This window comes from Ochlerotatus camptorhynchus, unplaced genomic scaffold (genome assembly GCF_037179485.1).
Source record: "Ochlerotatus camptorhynchus isolate MF236.1 unplaced genomic scaffold, CSIRO-AGI_Acam_v1.1 ptg000146l, whole genome shotgun sequence".
Lineage (NCBI taxonomy): Eukaryota > Metazoa > Arthropoda > Insecta > Diptera > Culicidae > Ochlerotatus > Ochlerotatus camptorhynchus.
This window is the reverse complement of record NW_027040636.1, coordinates 2,117,413-2,138,148: the sequence shown is the minus strand read 5'-3', so window position 1 is coordinate 2,138,148 and position 20,736 is coordinate 2,117,413. Positions and strand designations below refer to the sequence as shown.

Genomic DNA, 20,736 nt, shown 5'->3' with positions numbered 1-20,736 from the left:
TGTTTATCGTCATTTTGAACGAGGAAAATTCCGAAAATGCCGTGGACCCGAGGTTGGACCGAATACCTTCTTTTATTTCGGACCAAAATTTGCTCTGGTTCGGACCAAATTTGCTCTGGTAATTTTAACAATGTATGATTTTGTTTTTTGTTTATAAAATTTATGAATAAACATTATTTTTATTTTTGTAAATCATGTAAATATGAGTACCCAATTTTATTTAAATTTTGAAAACTATTAATCTGAAAATATTTCAAATTTGAGATAAAAACATATATTGACATGATAAAAACGACTCCTTTTGAACTGAAACAATTTCTACTTTATTTTAAAAACATTGATTTTCCTTTTGACAGTTCTACAATTTGATTCAAACGCTTCAACTTTTAAATTTATCGAGGACGTAAACTTTTGATTTGACAGGTTACACATTTTTATGATGAATGCTTTGGAATTTCTACCAAAAAGAACCAACGAAAACTTAAAATTCTACCCATGGTATTTTTAATTTTAGTAACGATAATTTTTTGTGTGTACCAGAAACTCAGCCAGATTGTGACGGCCATAAGCGCTCGTAAATAGTCACAAGAGATTGGGACACTGATAAAATTCCACACATTTTTATTGATGAATTTCCATGTCAAATTTCACATGAATTTCATGTGACCACACATAAACAGACATGAAATTTATGAGTCAAATGAGTAGTATGTGTGGTTACACAAGGTTACACATGGCTTTTATGTGTACACATATTAAGTATGTGTCAGACACATAGATATCATTTGTTGATCAGATTGCAAAAATTCATGTGTGGGACTCATAAAAACAATGTTTGAAATTTTATTAGTGTATGAATTTAATTGATTTGCCTTATGAAAAATAATGTCGAGAAAAAAATTATTGAATAGTGCAGACTGAAATCGAACCATGGACGTTGAGATTACGTGTGTTGACCACTCGTCTTTCAGTGCTTGGGAAAATGGAATGGTTAAAGGCGTATAAGAGTAATTGAGTTAGCGAAAATCATTCATAGGTCACGCTTATGAAATTCATATGTGTCGTTCATAAGTCGAGCCTTATGAAATTCATAAGTTTATTTCCCTCAGCATTACGCATTGTTTGTCGCAAAACTATACACCCCGTCCCCTCCCCTAGAGCGTGACATACGGACATGCTATATGTCCGGAGAGCTTCGAGATTAGGGTGTAATTGCTTATGTAACAAACACGTCATTCGCCGATTTCTCGCGAATTAAAGCTCAATCTAAAAAAACTTATAGCAGAAACACGTAAAAGAATGGTTCCTCTATCATTTTATAGATTGTTCTTTTATTCACGAGAAATCGGCGATTGACGTGTTTGTTTACAAAAGAAATTACGCCCAAATCTCAAAGTTCTCCGGATGTACCACCGATCAATACGGTCCAGCAAAACGGAATATTGTGGCTCGCATTTATTTCACTAACGTTTACTTTTTACATGCATGAAGCATGCAATCCTTTTTATAGCAATCAGTTTCACCAGCAAAATTTCATGATGTATGGAAAACTTATTTATTTTTCAATTGATCCCTTTAAATTTTACTTCGCTTCCTCGTTCGTTTCTATCTAAATATAATGTTTGAGTAAAGAGCTCAAATAGTTTTATTTTTCAGTGTGTGGCGGGCTTTGTTGGTGTGTCTTTCGGAAATGAATCTGGCAACTGCGGCAGTCCAAACGCACCTCAAAAACTCTTTCTTCACACAAAAAAGTCATCTGTGAACGACACGCAGCGCCAAATTTGCGATATTTTCTCAAATTTTCAACAATTCCATCACGAGAAACCTGTTCAAGTATTGTGTAGTTTAATTTTCCAGTCGCCAGTTTCATTTTGCTGGTGGTTTTAATCGTTTTAGTTCCGGGAAAAGGTATGAAAAGTTGAAATGAAAATTACACCACGAGAGGCGTTTTCACTTTTTGAGGAGACATTTTTGTTTCCCGTTTGTCCTCGAATCTCCCATAATACATTTACCGAGTTGTAGCATTGTTGGATCTTGAATAGATTCGGCTGGTGTAATTATTATTATAATCAAATAACACATCCTTTCAATCTGTTGCAGGCTACTTGAAGAGCTCGTCGCGTGACCCCACGAGAGAATTGGATGCGTTCTACTGTGGTCAGTTGGGCGAAAGACCAAGAAGTAGAATCTCCCCTTCCTAATAGCACGTCAATAAGGGTACAAACGAGTTTTGCATCAGAAGGATTTATTGCCAACATCATACAAGGGTGTCAGAAAAAATAGAGAGTTAGAAAAGATAGATCAACAAGATTCGCGCTTTTTGTGGAAGCTGAAGCGAAAGTGTTCCTTTCGGTAGAAACCATCCACGCACAATTTGCCTTTTCTCTTCGTTCTTTTGCCAATTAGTTCGCCACGAAAATATAACGGGACTTCAGCAGTGGTAGCGAAACGCAACAGATAGCAACACCGAAACTAGTGACAAAATGACGTGGGAACCGCAACCGGACGGATTGAACCAAATCATCACACTGCTGAAGCAATCGCAATCTACAGACAATGCGATTCAGCGTGCCGTGCAGATGGTACGTACCCATATACTTACTATAATTTTTCTAGTATTTTTGTTGCGTATTTGAAAATGAATATTTAATATTTATTTTATAAACAAAGAAAAAATAAACGTTGAAGCGTTGCATTTGAGTTAAGTGCCGGACTGGCTATTGACGCCACTGATTCCAACTTTAGCTCAGTTACGTCCGTTATCCAGGGTGGCCAGCGAACCGGGAAAACCGGGAATACCGGGAAATATCCGGGAATTTGAAAAGTAACCGGGAAAAACCCGGGAATTCGGTGAGAGAACCGGGAAAAATAAATTAACCATACCATAGGAACAAATCTTAACAACACAATTTCAGAATAAACCATTAAAACAGAGTAATCCTTTACCAAATGAATGTCTTGCTCTATTTGCTGCATAATTTTCTTCAGTTTCCCGTCTAATTGGGTTTAGAATTTAATCACTCAGCAATATTGCAAATTGATTTTTGTCGTTTCAATTTCTGATGTAAAGTGCTTGGTCCTTAAAAGAAAATATTGAAGATGCTGGACTTTGGAAACAAATCTCTCATTTGTAGAAAACGAAACTGAATTATTCTTTTGCAGGGTTTAATTTTTTCGTCCTAAATTCTCACGATATGAATTCCAGAATTGTCTTGGAATTCTGCTCTGAGTTATCTTGAAATTGTTCTGAAATAAGCCAGAAAACACCCCGCGTAATAATTACCAGTGAATTTTTTTGGAATTTCTTTTTAATAGAAACCAAACGATCGATTCAACCTCTGGTGGTAAATAGGAGGACGTTAAAAAGAGTGTTGCGAGCAGAAATGTTTGTCGTGAGACATTGGAAGCGGAAAACTTTTAACTTTTCCTGATAAATTGATTCATCTGAGATGCTCCAAAACTTGATTTACAGTTTAAAAATTTAATTCTGTATCGTTTTTGCAAGGATCCTGCTAGTGTCCAGGAAATTTTTTGGTGTGAAAAATGGAAAATTATAAAAATGCCTTAGTGGTTAATATATTCTGGATTTGTATATAAATAGTTCAAGTGCAAATCAGTTCAGATCTGTGAAAAATCGTAAAATATGCAATTACTGACGCAAATTGGCAAGATGTTGAATGAAAAATGCTCTAATTTGCGTTGTGAAAAATCCTCATTCTGATGTAAACAAATGGTTTGGCTGACGTTTCCTCTCGAATTCGCTTGGCGTACTCTACATTGGTAGTGCATTAAAAAGGCCTATCTGGAGATTTCGATTCCTTTGAAAAACTTTTAACTCTATTCAAAACAGCAGAACTCTTTCGAAATTTTTATTTAGGAACCCTTCGGAGTATTTTAAAGAATTTCTTTCTAATTATCAGCATTTTTTTGCAATCAATTTTGTTGGAGTTCTGCGATGAATCTTTCGCACTAGGGTTGAAATTATTGCCAGAACACTCTTAGAACTCTGTTTCTGGTTGAATTCTGAACATAATTCTCTTCTTAAAATTCATCTGTCATTTTCCTCACGATCCCCTTTCAAATCTTCTCAGAATCACGTAGGAATTTTCTGCAAAGTTTTATTTATCACAACTCCTTTTTAAATCTTCTAAAATCACCTAACAATTTAATTTAGAACATGCATTCTTCTCCACAGAAATCCCTCCAAATACAACTAAAAATTTCTAAGGATTTCATGTCAGAATAATTCTGGTATTCTGCTCAGAACTTCTCATTCGAAAGTTGTGTGGAAATCCTTCTCAATATTTGTTTGAAATCAACACTTTGAATTCTTTTAAATTTTACTAAAAACTCCAGGGTTTGCCAACTAGATTCTAAAGATTGTTCTGTAATTTGTTATAACCCTTAAAATGCCCCTTCAAATCTGTGATCTTGAATTTTTTTCAATATCTCACATTATAATTATTTTTCTCCAAATCTTGTATCACGAAGGTTATTATTAATCACAGATTTTGAAAAAAAAGTTCTAGTTTCAAATTCTATACAAATTTAAAGCCCCACGATCTTGGGAATCTTCTTTAATCACATTTATCCCTTCAGTAAATTCTTTTCAGCACTTTCTTAAAAATGCGTTCAATTTCGTTTTTTTTTTAATACTAACAACCGGGAATTTTTTAAGATTTAAACCGCGAAAACCGGGAAAAAACCGGGAATTTCAAAATGAAAATTCACTGGCCACCCTGCCGTTATCGCAACAGGAATGCAGTAATCGCGGTATTTTGATATTAGGCAGATTCTGTGGACAAATTGATAGTAAATATTTGAAATAATCTTTACATTACGTTCTTACGTTTTGTTCTAGCCATTATTCAATTAACGTCCAAATCAAATCGCTCTCCTGGATCTACCAGTACGCGATAATGGTTGTTATTAAAGCCATACACTCTTTAATTTTAAATATGTAGGTAGGATCCGGAAAATTATTTGGAATTCAGCGTTTTTATCTCTCAATACAGCCCAAGTTTCCGCCGGAACTCTAACATACGCTAGTTATTTCGGCTCGTACGCCATATTGTTTTGTTTTGAACAGCGTTTCATACGTATACGACGTATAATTTTTTCCACACAAGATCAACTCATAAAGTTCATTGCAGCCTCGTATGAAATTTAGACTCATTTCGTATGGGAATCATTTTTGAGTCATGTAATTTTCATACGCATGCTATGAATAACATACGTGTCGTATGAAACTATTTCCAGAGCTCAAAATGCAACGATACATATTATGAAAATCGTAATTCTAGTTTCCTCAATGTACGTAACATTTTGAATGATTGTTTTTCTTTCTAGAATTCATGATTCATAGTTTGTTACCTGTTTCGCATGGTTTTCATATAATCAATGGTAAATTACAAATTGCATATTTAAGTTCTTTTAATAAAAAATAATGGCGCTTAGAGGTTACTAAACTAGCTTACGTCACTTTCCGGATTGGACCATTTTCCAAAAAATTCTAACGAATTAAATGCTCCCTTTGTTAACTACTAAAAAGGAACTATTCCGTTATTTTTTAAACACTCGCTAAGGGCATATTTCCTTGTTTATTTATTATTAGAAGAGAAAAGCAATGTTTTCTTTATTTTGTATGCACATAACGGAGTATTCAATTATTTACTAAATATTCATCGAAGGGAAATTTCTCTTCAATTTCAATTCAGTAACATTTAATTTTAAGCTTACCAGAAATTTTAATAATTGCAAACTTTTTATCTGATCCCGTTCAGAGCTTCACATCAAATCGGAAGAAGAATGTTGCATAGGGATTGAGGATTACAAGCAAATTGAAGACCAAAATTGGACCCACACTGTATTATAGCTTCCTTATTAAATTTACAAAGAAAGGAATCTTCCTCTCTAATAAATATGCATTAGGGGCTGTTCATAAACTACGTAGACCGATTTTGAGATCCCCCCTCCCCCGTGTAGGCAACCTTCCTTTTTTTAAATTTATATGGACACTAGACACTCGCCAACCCCTATTCTCACTATTTCGCAACGACCGTAACCGGATGGATATTACCAAATAACGTGTTGGTGGCGTCTTGATTTCGGTATTCAAACGACTGAACTGGTGGCTCGATCCTGCTCCCTTCAGCACTTTTCTTGAGCAATTGTGGGTCAAGATTACGACATCATACACAACTATAAATAAGCATTGGCGTCATGTACTTATGTCCTGACCGTAAATCTGATTTGAGCTGTGTTGAGCCCCATTATCGCATATCAGTCCCATATGATACCAGTTCAATTGATGCTGTATTGTCTCGATTAAATAACAACGACCTATGCTCAACTATTTTGACAACAAGCAGTCTTTGGAATGGTTCATGGGTTCCTGTATAGTTAAACGCAAATCAACTCCGTACTACATAGAAACTCTCGGTTACTTGACCTCGTGCTGGTGAATGAAGGGTAATGTACACTCAAAATAATCTACACGTTGAAGCTACGTGAAAAATCACGTAAGCTCTCATTTTTTCCTCTCCTCTCAGTTTTGCGTGGCTTACGTAGAATGTATGTGATGATCCTTGAATTTCACAGGGAGTTACTTTTTAGCACACCTACATAATCAATTAAATGTACGTGATTTTCACATAACACTGCGTGTTTGTGCGTTTCACGTAAAGCTTATGTGATTTCCACATCTAAAAAAAAGAGTGGTACGTAGGTACACTTAGAGCGTTGCAAATCATGGCGGCATCACGATATCCTTTGTTCGGTATTTTTGAAAGATAGTGGCTAGATGTAAGTATAAAATTATGCATTATTTTTTTTCTCTTTGACAAAAACAAACTGACTGTTTCATCGAGCTCAACAGAATGATATCAAGCTGTCCAGCAGTTTCTTCCTCTAAGGAAAAAAGTATCCCGGCCCATCCCAATGATCGTCCAGATTGTTTGTGCTGCGTATCGAATATTTAAAAAAAAAATCTGATGTGGTGTATTTAGATATATGAATAAATTAAAGGGATATTATTATATTTTACTACTATGAATACAGTAAAGATTTTATCTGCATATTAAGGAAAAATTCGTATAAACAGTGTAAAAATATTGATACTAAAATCCTCCAATGAATGTTACCGACCAGATCACGTAACTTCTATGTGATAATCCTGTGACGGTTAAGCTTCATGAAATGAGTGCCCCTACATGAGAATCACGTAGCTCTTATGTGAAAAGTGCGATGGAAAAAATCTTCGTTTGTTTTCACGTAGCATTAACGTAAAAATTATTCTGAGTGTAGCACAATTTAAAATGACTACTCTGAAAAGTTATGTGGTCCGGATAATCGGATAGCTCAGTCGGTAAAGGCGCAGCTACAAAGCAAGACCATGCTGGAGATGGCTGGGTTCGATTCCCGGTCCAGTCTAGGAATTTTTCGGGTTGGAAAATTTCTCGACTTCCCTGGGCATAGAAGTATGATTGGACTTGCCACACAATTATACCAATGCAAAAATGGTACAGGCATCGAAAGTTCTCAATTAAGGGGGTAGTACACTTTGAACGTCCAAAAAGTAAGGCATTTTCGTTAATTTTTTTTAAGCAATAAAACAGTCAGGGAGGGCAAATATGTTATAACCCATTTATTTGTCACCCTTCGAACTACAATTTGTATTTTTTTTTAACTCGATTGGCGTCTCCCCGTGGCCGGTGCACCAGGTCGCGCGGGCGTCGTCGCGCGGAAGTCGGAAAACGACGTGGGAGAATACTCCTTTCCATGTGATCCTGGAACATAAATCGAACAAAAATCCTGATTAGTAATGAAATTAAAAATACGTATTCCGATTTTTTTTAAATTAAAAAAGTCCATTTTTTCACCCTAAAAATGCTTACAAAATCGTGGATTAAAAATCCATTTTTGATAAAATCAAAAATGTGAATACGTATTTCTAAGCAGAATTTAATTCTGAACAAGAAAACCTAGGCGATAAAATTTGATGATAACTGGTTAGAGTTATTTCCCACGCCAGTTTGAAAAACCCCGTTTCGAGATAAACGCGTTTAGGAAATCGCTTCGTAAAGCGGTAAGGAATATTCTGGCGGACTTGGAGTCTTTTCTAAATTAAAGTATACATCCCAAAGAACATTTTAAGCCAAAAAAAATGCATTTTTTTTGAAAAATCAAATTGTACTCCCCCCTTAATAACTGTGGAAGTGCATCTAGCACACTAAGTTGAGAACACGCAATAAGCTAATTTGCGATATGCAATAAGCTTGAAATGCGAAGAAGAAGAAGAAGAAGAAGAAGGATAATCGAGCCATTTTTTTCGTTGCCGCTTATCAAGGACAGTTTAATAGATGATGAAAATTAATTGCAAAATTATTTTATTCCTTTTCCCTGATGATGGTCACATATATAGCAATACCTGGAAAACAACTTTAGATTTGATTTTTGGCGAGCAATTTTCATCTCACTTTCTTCAACAATGGCTAAAACCTCCCACAATTTTGATGAACACTCCATGCGTTCATCTGATGGTTTATAGCCACCCACATTGTTGAATGGATCCATGAGCATTAGGGCGGGTTGACATAACAACCCCATGCTCCCTACAGCTGTGCAAAAATTGATCGAATTTGGTTAAGATCTGGATTTGCGGGAGGGCTCTAAAGTTTGCATGAGAAAATGTATGGGAAATAGATGCTTGTTGAAAATTCACAAAATAGCTATTTTTACCAAATCTCGGATATAGATTGAGTATACTAAGCGGAAAAACTTTGCCGAAAACTAAGACCAAGTGTTCTACACATAGCTACAAGCCCAACATTTCAAATCACATCTCAGATATTCTCTCAAATAACAGGTTGTTGAAAATATTTTCTAATCCTACCTTCAGGTGCTCAGACGTCTCCAAAAGTTCTCAAATATTTGTTCAAGACTTCAGTTTGATCAGGATCGTACTAAAGATCTGCCCAAAATTTCGAATCACATCTCCCAAATATCATTTCAAGATACCTGTTTGTTCAGAAATTATTCCAAAGGCCTTCAAGTGAACAGAGATCTTCAAAAAATCCTCACGGTGTTTGTTTTAGACTTCAGCTTTAACAGGTATCATTCTGAAGACACAACAATTACAATCACATCTCCCAGTTATAGTCTGTTGTTCGATAGCAACTCATTGTTGCGGTGCTTGCTCATTGTTTGGTTCGCTTTAGCTGTTACCCCGTTGTAAGCAAACAACTAGTGAAGATGTCGGTGGAAATAAAACTGACGATAAGATTCAGCTTCCCACATAGATCGGCGAAACCATCAATAGAAGTCATTGCGAATTTTGTGAAATCGCTGGATGCGGATCCGTCTCTCGCTAATATCGCATAGCGGAGGAAAAATCTATGCTCAGAAGATTGGATGTTTTATTGTTTGCTACACAACCGTGAACAATTAAATTTTCATTATGCCGATGCAAATTCAGTCGGATTGAAGTCCCGGATAGTGATCTAGCATTGGTGCTAGGGAAATACGGTATATAGCCTCAACGTCATCTGGATCAAGGATGTTCTCCCATACCATGCTAGACAATACATCTATGATGCTACGGCGGTCAGCTTTACGGAAGTAATAAGAAACCGTAGCAGGATAGTCGTCGAAATCACGCACGAGTTTGTCCTCAACAGTGACATTTAGAGAAGGGTGATGTGGAACTGACTTAGTTTGTGCACAAGGAGCCGAGGAAATTAATGGAGCCCTATCCTGTATGCTCACGAAGCAGAGGTCCAAACTACGATCATTTTCGTTAACTACATGGTTAATTTGAGAAAGCGTCGCTGCGCTGTAGTTGTCAAGAAGGCTAATAGCTCCTGCGTGAATCTGCGTAAGGATCTGGGTACAGGAATCCGCTATGAGATGGACTCCACGAAACGCCTGAATATCTCATCAACTGGAGTGGCACTTTCGATAACTGTGAATACTGACCGACAGTGAGTATCGATGAGTTCATTGTCGCGGACTCGATCAGGTGGAATGTACAGAGCGCATAGAAATAGTGTGCGATCACCCAGATTGATGGCTGTCCAAACCTGCTCCACATAGTTCCATGAATCGTTCTCGATGGCCTTTGCCTCCAACCCGTCACGGACAGCGATGTTATGACCATGCTTGAATGTATTGTTTCTTTTCTTACTGTAGTTGATAAGGTTAACATCATTGGGTTTCATTCAGCCTGATGATGTAAAACAACAATAAAACAAATTAATGCTTCATTTTTTGTGTAGGTACCTACTTGATATTGGCGATATGCTTCAAGCATTTATTGTTATATTTTGGCGTGCAAAATTGGAAACTTGTGCAAGATAGGGCGCAAAATTAGGCACCCCGCATCGGTGAATAAAATATTTCGCAAAATACTTGGTTTCCCTTCAAGTGTAAACTTTTATAGATAGTAACACAAAATTATTAATTAAATGCTAATTTAAAATGTTCAACCTAATTTAAAATGTTCATTCAAATAATAACTGCGCAGAATTTAGTACCTTCAAGGTATATTCGTTCAGATCGGAAATGTTGGTATTAGTTTTCAATAATAAAATCACATTTTTCTTCTCATTCCGTTGCAGAAACTGGAAGAACTGAACCAGTTTCCAGACTTTAACAACTATCTGATATACGTGTTAACCAAGTTGAAGACGCAAGATGAACCAACTCGCTCTTTATCGGGACTGATCTTGAAGAACAACATCCGCATCCATGGAACCCACCTTCAGCCAGCGATCATCGAGTACATCAAGCAAGAATGTCTGATGGCCCTCGGGGATCCATCACCTCTGATTCGAGCGACAGTGGGCATTCTTATCACGACCATTGCCAACAAGGGAGGTCTCCAAAGTTGGCCGGAACTTCTACCGACGTTGTGTGACATGCTGGATTCTCAGGAGTATAGCGTTTGCGAGGGTGCCTTTGGTGCGTTGCAGAAAATCTGCGAAGATTCGGCCGACACCTTAGACAGTGCTGCTTTGAATCGTCCCTTAAACATCATGATTCCAAAATTTTTGCAATTTTTCCGGCACTCCAGTCCGAAAATTCGATCTCACGCAATTGCGTGCATCAACCAGTTCATCATCAATCGAACACAAGCCCTCATGTTACATATCGATACATTCATCGAGAATCTGTTCCACCTATCGTCGGATGAAGATCGGGAAGTTCGTAAGAATGTATGTCGAGGGTTGGTAATGCTGTTGGAGGTTCGAATGGATCGTTTAATGCCGCATATGAACAACATAATCGAATACATGTTGGTAAGAACGCAGGACCCGGACGAAACTGCTCTTGAGGCTTGTGAATTTTGGCTTTCGTTGGCGGAGCAGACAATTTGCAAGGAAGCACTAACCCCACATTTAGCGCAATTGGCTCCGGTGCTCGTTCGGGGTATGAGATACTCTGATATCGATATCATCATTCTGAAGGTATGTTAACGTTGATAAGTATTTAATCCCAATGGCAGTACATTATATGTTATTCTTCCTTTACAGGGCGATGTCGAGGAGGATGAAATGATTCCAGATCGTGAAGAAGATATTAAGCCACGGTTCCACAAGTCGCGAACGCATACCCAGAAAGCAGGCAACATAAATTCGCAGGATCAAGGTGCACGGCCGATGGAAGGCAACGATGAAGAAGAGGATATGGATGATCCTTATGACGATATGGACGATGACAGTAATCTTTCCGATTGGAATTTACGCAAATGCAGTGCAGCTGCATTGGATGTTCTTGCAAATGTGTTCAAGGACGATTTTCTCCCAATTCTTCTGCCAATTCTGAAGGAAACTCTGTTCCATCAAGACTGGCAAATCAAGGAAAGTGGAATCCTGGCTTTGGGTGCCATTGCCGAGGGATGCATGAACGGAATGATTCCCCACTTACCGGAGCTGATCCCATATCTGATCTCGTGCCTGTCTGACAAGAAAGCTCTGGTGCGTGCCATCACTTGCTGGACACTATCTCGGTACGCTCATTGGGTTGTCAGCCAGCCACATGATCAATACTTGAAGCCCTTAATGGAGGAATTGCTCAAGCGAATCCTCGATGCAAATAAACGCGTTCAAGAAGCTGCTTGTTCTGCATTCGCTACTCTCGAGGAGGAAGCATGTACGGAGTTGGTTCCCTATTTAGGGTTTATCCTCAAAACGTTGGTATTTGCCTTTGGGAAATATCAACACAAAAATCTCCTTATACTGTACGATGCTATCGGTACCTTGGCGGATTCTGTCGGTCATCATTTGAACAAACCGGAGTATATCAACATGCTTATGCCCCCGTTGATACAAAAGTGGAATATGCTGAAGGATGAAGATAAAGATCTCTTCCCACTGTTAGAGTGTTTGTCCAGTGTGGCCACAGCTTTGCAATCTGGCTTTCTGCCGTACTGTGAACCAGTGTACAGAAGATGCATCTCGTTAATACAGCAAACCTTAAATCAAGATCTAGCTAGCACGGCGAGTCCCGGTCAGTATGAGCTTCCGGATAAGGATTTCATGATTGTAGCCCTTGATCTGTTGTCTGGTCTGGCGGAAGGACTGGACGGTCACATTGAATCCCTAGTGGTCAGCAGCAATATCATGCAGCTGCTCTATCAATGTATGCAGGATTCAATGCCAGAGGTTAGTTTAATTTAATGGTCTCCTGGTGAGTTTAATGATTTGGTTTGTCCCCATAGGTTCGGCAGTCTTCGTTCGCATTGCTCGGTGACTTGACAAAAGCATGTTTCCAACATGTTCATCCGTTCATTGCTGACTTTTTGCCAATTTTGGGTCAAAACCTCAATCCAGAGTACATCTCAGTATGCAATAATGCCACTTGGGCCATCGGCGAAATCAGCATAAAGCTACGTAAGTTTTGTTTTATTTACATGGTTGTTCTGCAAAATATTCTCTAATGCTGATCGATTATCATTTTTATAGGTGAAGACACTAAACCGTACATTCCCCTGGTGTTGGCACAGCTTATTGAAATCATCAACAATCCAAACACGCCGAAAACTCTTCTGGAAAATACAGGTAAACGGCCAATCTTTTGAACCGCAATGTGTCATATTTAGTATAATTTGAAACGCCGTTATGTTTTGGGAATTTCGTTACTTGTTGTTCTTTTACACTACGTTACAAGTTAAGTGTTTTTGTTGAACATATTTGTTTATTTACAAACTTGGAGCAATTCTAGGGCTTCAAATTTCAGTTATTTTTCTGGCATTGTTGCTTTTTTTAATAGCAATTTTATTCATATTAGCCTGCCATCTAAAACTTGTCAAGAAAATCGATGGAAATTTATGTCTCCATTAGCTCTTCTTCTTATTCTTACTGGCTTCGACCCTGTTAAACGAGCTTGTGCCAGTTCTCAACCCACAGCAATTGAATAATCACTTATTCTCTAATCCTTCTCTCTTTCTTTATTAGAGTGAACCGATGCTTATGACAAACAGAATGATACTCTCTAGGCACAATAAGAATGGGAAAATTTCCAGACGAATGATTTTCTATAGAATGAACCGGGAATTAACCACTTAATTCCAGCAGTTAAAATGAAGTTTACTACCACTGTAACTTTAAAATAAAACATTATTTTGAGATTTTTTCATCTAGAACCACGAGAAAAGTAGCCAACATTTGCGCGTTTCATAAAAAAATAGAAATTAGTTGGTACAGTTTTGTGAAATCGCTGGTAGAAAGTCACGCCAAAACTGCTTGACAAAGTGATCAATTGAACACGCAGCCTCATGGGCTTGGCAATGTTTTTTTTTTAATGTTGGCTACACTGAAATAATCAATTTATCGTCATCAGTTGGTAGCAAACGCTGTAAAACTGCATGTGCCTAAAGCCCAATCATGTATCTCATTGTTTGTTCACGTCTGTAAATGTATGATAGAGAAGGAATAATCATAATGCATAATTTTTCTATGAAAAATTTAGAGAAATGTTTTTGATAATTTGGAAACATAATATGGCTGCCATGTTCATTAGACATTGCTTAATAAATAGAATGGTGAATTTGAATGTTTTTCATATTGATCGATTGCAATTGCTTCTTCATATGGGGAGGGTGAAAAATTGGTTCTATTTGACAACTCGAAATTGGTTCGTGCATTACCCAGGTAATACATACCATGCCTTGAATGACTATAGGCTATCTGAGACCCCACTTCTGTTATGGATGGGATAAACTAGTTGATTAGAGATGCCCCGAATCCAAGTCAAATTTGAATTTGAACGAATATTCGGTTTGCCGCCGAATAAAAACACTGTTATTCAAGCGATAGCGTCGAATATATTGGGGTATATTTTGCGAAATTTTACCCACAGGTAGAAGCTACCGTGAAGAACCATAATTTCGTGCACCTAAGTTCCTAATTTCGCGGATTTTTGAAAAATTTAAACTAAATTTTTAATGACGATATTTTGAATTAGGATATAAATCTAAAAGGTATTATTGATTAGTGTATGGGAAAAATATAAATTAGGAAAATATTACAATACACTACAAATCGTTAAAACAAAATGCGCGCAATTAGGCGACATGAGAAATTATGGCACTCCACGGTATTGTATAACCTATGCTCCTAGCAGCATGCATAATGCATCCAAAACCACGTTTACTATCTTCAAGAGTTGATAAATCTGAACAATAAAAGTTAGAAAACACAAAGTAAGGAGGAAAATTCAATTTCCCCAGTGTAGAAATCCGATCAGAAATTTATTATAGAATTTTCAGCCCTAGATTTAGACAACATTTCATTTATTCCATTTTTAATTATTTCCTCAATGTGAATAGGTACTAATTTAAAATGCATTCATATTTTTAAAAATCTTAGAATTACACCGTCAAACAATCCCGTTAAATCATGTGTCATTTTTTCCCTATTTTCTCTGTTTATTTTTCCGTATAGCAATAACAATTGGTCGACTCGGTCTTGTATGCCCCCTTGAAGTGGCTCCTTCATTGCAACAGTTTGTGAGACAGTGGTGTGTAACTAAAATCATTTCTTTCTTTTCTTCGTGCTATGTACCTGCTATTGACAGTTGTGTAATTTATTATATTCGTTAAATGGTGTTTGCTTGTTTAGTAGGATATTGCCAGTAGTATTAAAGTATAGTCGAAATTTTGTTGTTGTTTCATGTTTTTGTTTACCCAACTGTAAAGAGCTATGCATAGTGTGATGCAACTGATGTAGTTTAGAGCGTATCTTGTAATTGTGTTATTTGTCTATGAACCAGGTGCTCGTCGCTGCGAAATATTCGGGATAATGAAGAGAAGGATTCCGCCTTCCGTGGAATGTGCCAAATGATCACCGTAAATCCCGTTGGTGTTGTGCCGGATTTCATATTTTTCTGTGACGCGGCGGCATCCTGGATGAGCCCCAAAGCGGATCTGCATGAAATGCTACAGAAGGTATTGTGGCAGCGCATTTTAGACTGTGAGTTGAACTTAAGGTTTTGCTTTCCTTTCCACAGATTCTACATGGTTTCAAAACCCAAGTCGGTGAGGAAAATTGGAGTCGGTTTGTGGAACAGTTTCCGCAACAACTGAGCGAGCGGCTTTCGGTGATGTATAGCATCTAAGTAAAAGATTTTAGACGTTTCGCTTTATTCAGCGGTATGTAGAGACGCATTTTTAGGTTTTTTTTAAATACCAAATTTATCGAGTTTGAAAACATTACACTAGCATCACAGTTGGAGTGAGATAGGATCAACAGAGTTACTCTTAAAAAAGAAGCCCGTAGTGACAAGAAAATATTATGCTTTCGGTGTTTGGAAATGTCTTGACTAAATACCAATTGTGGTACCAGTAAAAGTGGGTATAATCTACCAGCAAAAGTTTGATTATGGAATGCTAGGAAATATTGACTTCATAAATTAGAACAGTGCTTTTTAGGGAACTGCATATTACCAGTATTTTATTATGACAGGTCATGTGAACCTCTTTTAATTTACCGTTTTATTTGAAGAAGCAGCCGCTTCTTGTATCTTAACATTTTGGTAAAGAATCCAAATCATTGTTATTGATTCGAATATATAAAACAATACCTTTTTTAATCACTCCAACTAGTTAACGTAATGGGTAAATGTAGACCGTATTCGTAAATATGTTTTGCATTCTACGATTGCTCACTTGATGGTGAATTTAGTCACATTTTAGCGCTGAAAATCATAAATATCGAGAAACTTTCCCAATATGAAAAAAAAACTCCTTCACATAAGATCCTTCCTAGAACAAGTATCATGATCAAATAAAACTCCTTACTGGAGACTTCTGATTCTGTTTAACAAAAATAATATGCAATTTATTGTAATTTTGTTTTCCGTCGTATAATGATATCCATAATAAGCTGACCGCCTAAAAATGGTTTCAATCGTTTACGATGCAGTACTTCTGAACCATATGGAGATTTATCATTTATACAAATGTATGCAGTGTGTATGAATGTGTGATCGGAATCGAGTGTATGTGGATACTTTTCAGTTGACGAACGAAACAGGAAACCGGTTTTGTGGGAGGAGCTAAATATAATGCATTGCTCGTTTTTCAGTATAGATTTCATACAGTTTCGTATCTGATATGAAACTGCAATCTATTTTGCCGCGGGCTGCAAAACCGTTTTGATTGTTTCAAATATAGCAATTGAGCTGAAACATTACAAAACACATAATTGTTAAATTTGAAACTGACATAACAATGCGTGATACTTTAATATATATATTCTTCGCCTTTGAGACGTTCTGGTTAAGTTCAAAAAATACGTTCGGTGTATAAACTATCCATTAAAAACATATAATAAACAAAACAAAGAAGTACAGAAGCATACACAACTGCTAACCGTAAGTTGAGAAAAACAAAAAAGAACTTTTGTATATCGGTAAAATCGGGTCGCGTTCGCGTTTCGTCGTCGTTAATCGTCGCTCTTCGGTCGTCGGGATTCGTGTCTTATTAGTTCATTTACTGTTGTTTTTATTTTATTTTTCCCCTATAGAAGAGACCAAAACTATCGTTGAACAGATACTATTTAACAAAAAAAAAAAAAAAAAAAAACTTTGCACAAGTTCCTTCACAGCAGCTAATTGATCGTTTAAGAGAATAAACAAACCGAAAGATGCTATATAATGTGAAACCATGGTGCCATTAGGTAGATAAAAGTAAACAATTATGGTTTTAAAATAAACAATACCACTACAACCGGAAGAAGCTTAAGACTTTTACAAAACATATAAATTACAACAATCTAAGGAAATTTAACACTGAACAAACTTTGAAGCGAAAGAAAAGTCACAAAAACTGACAAAATTGACTAGCGGCGGTGTGTTAGTCAATAATATTAACATTAGGTTAACAAATCAAAGACTGAAAAACAAAACATATTTCCTCAAATTGAAGCAAATCTCTTCGTTACTTATATTTGTGTTCTAGCTGCGGAGTATTTCGAGTAGTTTTTTATAAATACAACTTTGCACATTGAATAATATCTGTTCAATAACAGCAAACATTTCTGAATGTTTATAGAAGTAGTTTACAAATTTTCTGTTTTATTTCTTATATAGCTCGTCGCCGCGTATCGTGTCGTCGTATCGTTAAATGGAAATCGTCGCGTTCGGTCGTTTCGTATAAATAAGTCGCGTCGCGTTCGGGAAAAAAAAAACAAATTCGTATTCGTGTATCGTTCCGCCGGAAATCGTTGTGATATATAACCGTGTTCGTTCGTTGTTAGGAGTTTATATATAATCTTATTTTTTGTTTCATAGGTTTCAGTTAACAAATTTTTAGGTTTTTACTCTAGGAAAATCGCGCGTCATCTATCGGGTTCGTGTAACACTGAGTGAAAGCCCTGTTGTTGGTCCGCCGCGTAATACCACAATAAAAGGTGCTCGTAAATAAACTGACTTTAAGTTTTAAGGTATATCATGAAATGATAATTTATAGTATGCAAATACATACAAAATTGTGTGGGTACGTTACTCACTACGTCAGCATCCGACGATTTAATGATTGGAAAAAAGACAGTGCTCAGCACTTAGTTTCAAATCCTTAAGATCATTTTTATTGCCAAATGCTAAGATAGAAATCGGATACCAAGTCATCAATCATAAAAACAATCACAAAATTCATCTGATTACTAACAGAGATTATAAATTACTCATTATTCTGTAAAAAAAAAAGAATCTTACTCAACATTACTTCGTCGGTATTGTGGGCCCAAGGTAGCACTGTCTCATCAAAATTTCCATTATTCAGAAGGAAGTCTTTCATTTGAATCTTAGTTCCAATATACATTCGAGAAAAAGAAACAACAAAGCACTAGTTAATAGATCAGGATCAAGTGTAGAGAAATGATATAGATGACAAACTTTATATTGACCACTGTGCATAGTTTATACAAAGAGAAAAGAAGAAAAGAAAAACTAAGAAAATCGTATGTACCTTAAATCGAGGCAGAAATAAACCAATCCACGGGGAATTGGTCGCGTCGCGTTTTTTTCGTCGCGGAATCGTGTGATCGTATTTTAAAAGAAGAATATCTAAAACCAATAAACTATTAAAACGTAAAGTCTGTACACCTAAACGTAAAATCTACATCAGAGAACGCAACAAAATGCAATAAGTCTAAATTATGATTAATGACAAGTTTCCATTGCCAGTCGAGGCAGATAGAAAGAAAAGAATGAATGATACACCGGCTATTGATTATTTTGTAATACCAGCAACAACCTCTTCAACATACAGGCCGAACTATACTTAAACAAGAGATGAATTGCTATTGTAGCGTAGTTAATATTATTACAAGAGCTTGCATGAGGATCCAGTGTGTCTGTGTTTGAAACGCATGTTTGATGATATGTATTTGCGAGAAAAAAAAGTGCTAAGATTACAAACAGAAGTCTCAAAAGTCCCAACTCTTTCCTATTCCTTCCACCACCAAATCTACCAAATGTCCCAAAAGTATCCAAAGACAAATACAAAAATCCCTTTAAAATATCGAAAATAATCAAAACTATTCGTCTAAAAGTCACAAATAGCGTAGTAACCAGCAGATGGCAAACTAAAACCAATTCCGAACAAATATTGTATCATTAATAGATTAAAAAGACCACCAACTATTGTGCAAGTGCATGTACGTACACACACCCATCGTAGTCTCAGTGTTGTTTTCAGTTGTGAAGCGAGTATAACTTGATTTCATTTTTTCACACATTTAAATGGATATCTATCTACAAAAGGACATTGCAACGCAGGTTTTAGAATATACCCTTCTAATACAATCTTCACTATTAGTGCTATATCAGAACTGCAACACAAGCTAATGAGCATAGTTGGGAAAAGTAGTGTGTGGCGGTAGGGTTTCCTTCAATATGTAATAATGGAAACGTTCAACATTTCTTTTATACATTGGAAAGTATGGCAGAACATAGCTTTAAAGTTTAACCTTATTTGAATAATACACAAAATTGCAGAAATAATAAACTTTTCTTACCTTTGATCAATGATGACATCTATTAGCTTATACAACATTGCTTAGATTCCCAGCATTCATAATAATTTTGTCTCAGCTGGATTTGTTCACGATACAGTGGTTGCATAAGGAAGTGACGGCTTCGGTACTTATTTACCTATTATCGTATGATGCACCCTACATGCAAAAAATCAGCAGTCAAGAGGTTGACCGTTACAAGCCGTTACTACCCCTATTCGTTTTCCATCAGAGCAGTGTTCCACGTCAACTGACGAATCGATCAAACTTTACCCTTCGAATTAAATGAAACTTTGAGGCATATTCTATGCAGCGTGTGACTCTTCATTTGATTTGCACGGAGACTCACCTCACCCGAGGTGACAATTGTCTCTTTATCATCACTTCACTGTCACCTCACCTCACACGCCACGGAGAATAGGTCTATTTGCACAATTGATCGTTGTGGGTAATAAACCATGTTTGTGCTGGAATTCGACCTTTTTGACTCGCGCCTAATTCGAAAAATCTTAGCACGAAAATGGCTATTCTTATCGAAAAATAACGTTTGAGACTGTAGGGAAATAGATGGCCTTTCATAAAAAAATATCACAATCTTTGGTAACAAATCTGTTAAAAACTTCATTGTTACCTCTTCTAACTTTCATTGTCTTCTTCTTCTTCTTCTTCTTCATGAATCCAACCGATGGATATTCGATTTCACTAAAAAGGTCTGTCCGGACTCAGTTTCAGCACAACATATTCTCCGAGAAACGTATCCAAGCGGCGGCTCTCTGCATAGACCATTCACAATGCTGGAATTCTCTATTGTTCTTCTTTCATCGAATAACTCCTCACGAGAAGCGATAGGAATAAACCTCTAGTAAATCTTAAGTTCGTGCTGTGTCACAATATTTCATTGCGATCAAGTGAGTGGGTTAGGGCCTTTTCATAAACTACGTAGACAGTTTTTTGGGATTCTCGACCCCCCCCCCCTGCGTAGACAATTTTCCATACAAAAAAATTAAAATTAGTATGGGCCGTGGATAATTGTCAACCCCCCCCCCCCCCACACACTGTCTACGTAGTTTATGGACAGCCCCTTATGGGTTGCATTTTGCACTTATGTTTAGATTTGGAATTAGTATGGAAATCACACAGGTACTACCTTTGAATTTGGTTTGATCGAGTGGCGATTTTCTTTTCTTTAGATCAAGACGATGACATTTTGAAGAAGACAACG

At 36.8% G+C, this 20,736-nt stretch overlaps 2 protein-coding genes across 2 annotated transcripts in view; both read left to right on the top strand.

Annotated features, from left to right (window-relative positions):
• Etf-QO (electron transfer flavoprotein-ubiquinone oxidoreductase) overlaps window positions 1-20,736 on the top strand; it is a 476,511-nt gene that overhangs the window by 9,578 nt on the left and 446,197 nt on the right. The gene's annotated exons all lie outside the window — the stretch shown is intronic.
• On the top strand, window positions 1,730-19,507 carry Tnpo (transportin 1). Its single transcript, XM_065221664.1, has 9 exons — window positions 1,730-1,908; window positions 2,101-2,582; window positions 10,617-11,465; window positions 11,532-12,662; window positions 12,719-12,890; window positions 12,963-13,058; window positions 14,943-15,018; window positions 15,271-15,445; window positions 15,508-19,507. Exons 2-9 carry the CDS (start codon window positions 2,484-2,486, stop codon window positions 15,613-15,615), a joined length of 2,706 nt encoding a protein of 901 aa, XP_065077736.1. The 5' UTR covers window positions 1,730-1,908; window positions 2,101-2,483; the 3' UTR covers window positions 15,616-19,507.

Excerpts from the sequence above, each read along its gene's own strand:
- Tnpo (XM_065221664.1), top strand. The coding sequence starts at position 2,484 with ATGACGTGGGAACCGCAACCGGACGGATTGAACCAAATCATCACACTG. Across the intron at positions 12,891-12,962 it reads CGAAATCAGCATAAAGCTAC|GTGAAGACACTAAACCGTAC; the intron begins GTAAGTTTTGTT and ends TCATTTTTATAG. Across the intron at positions 15,446-15,507 it reads TGCATGAAATGCTACAGAAG|ATTCTACATGGTTTCAAAAC; the intron begins GTATTGTGGCAG and ends TCCTTTCCACAG.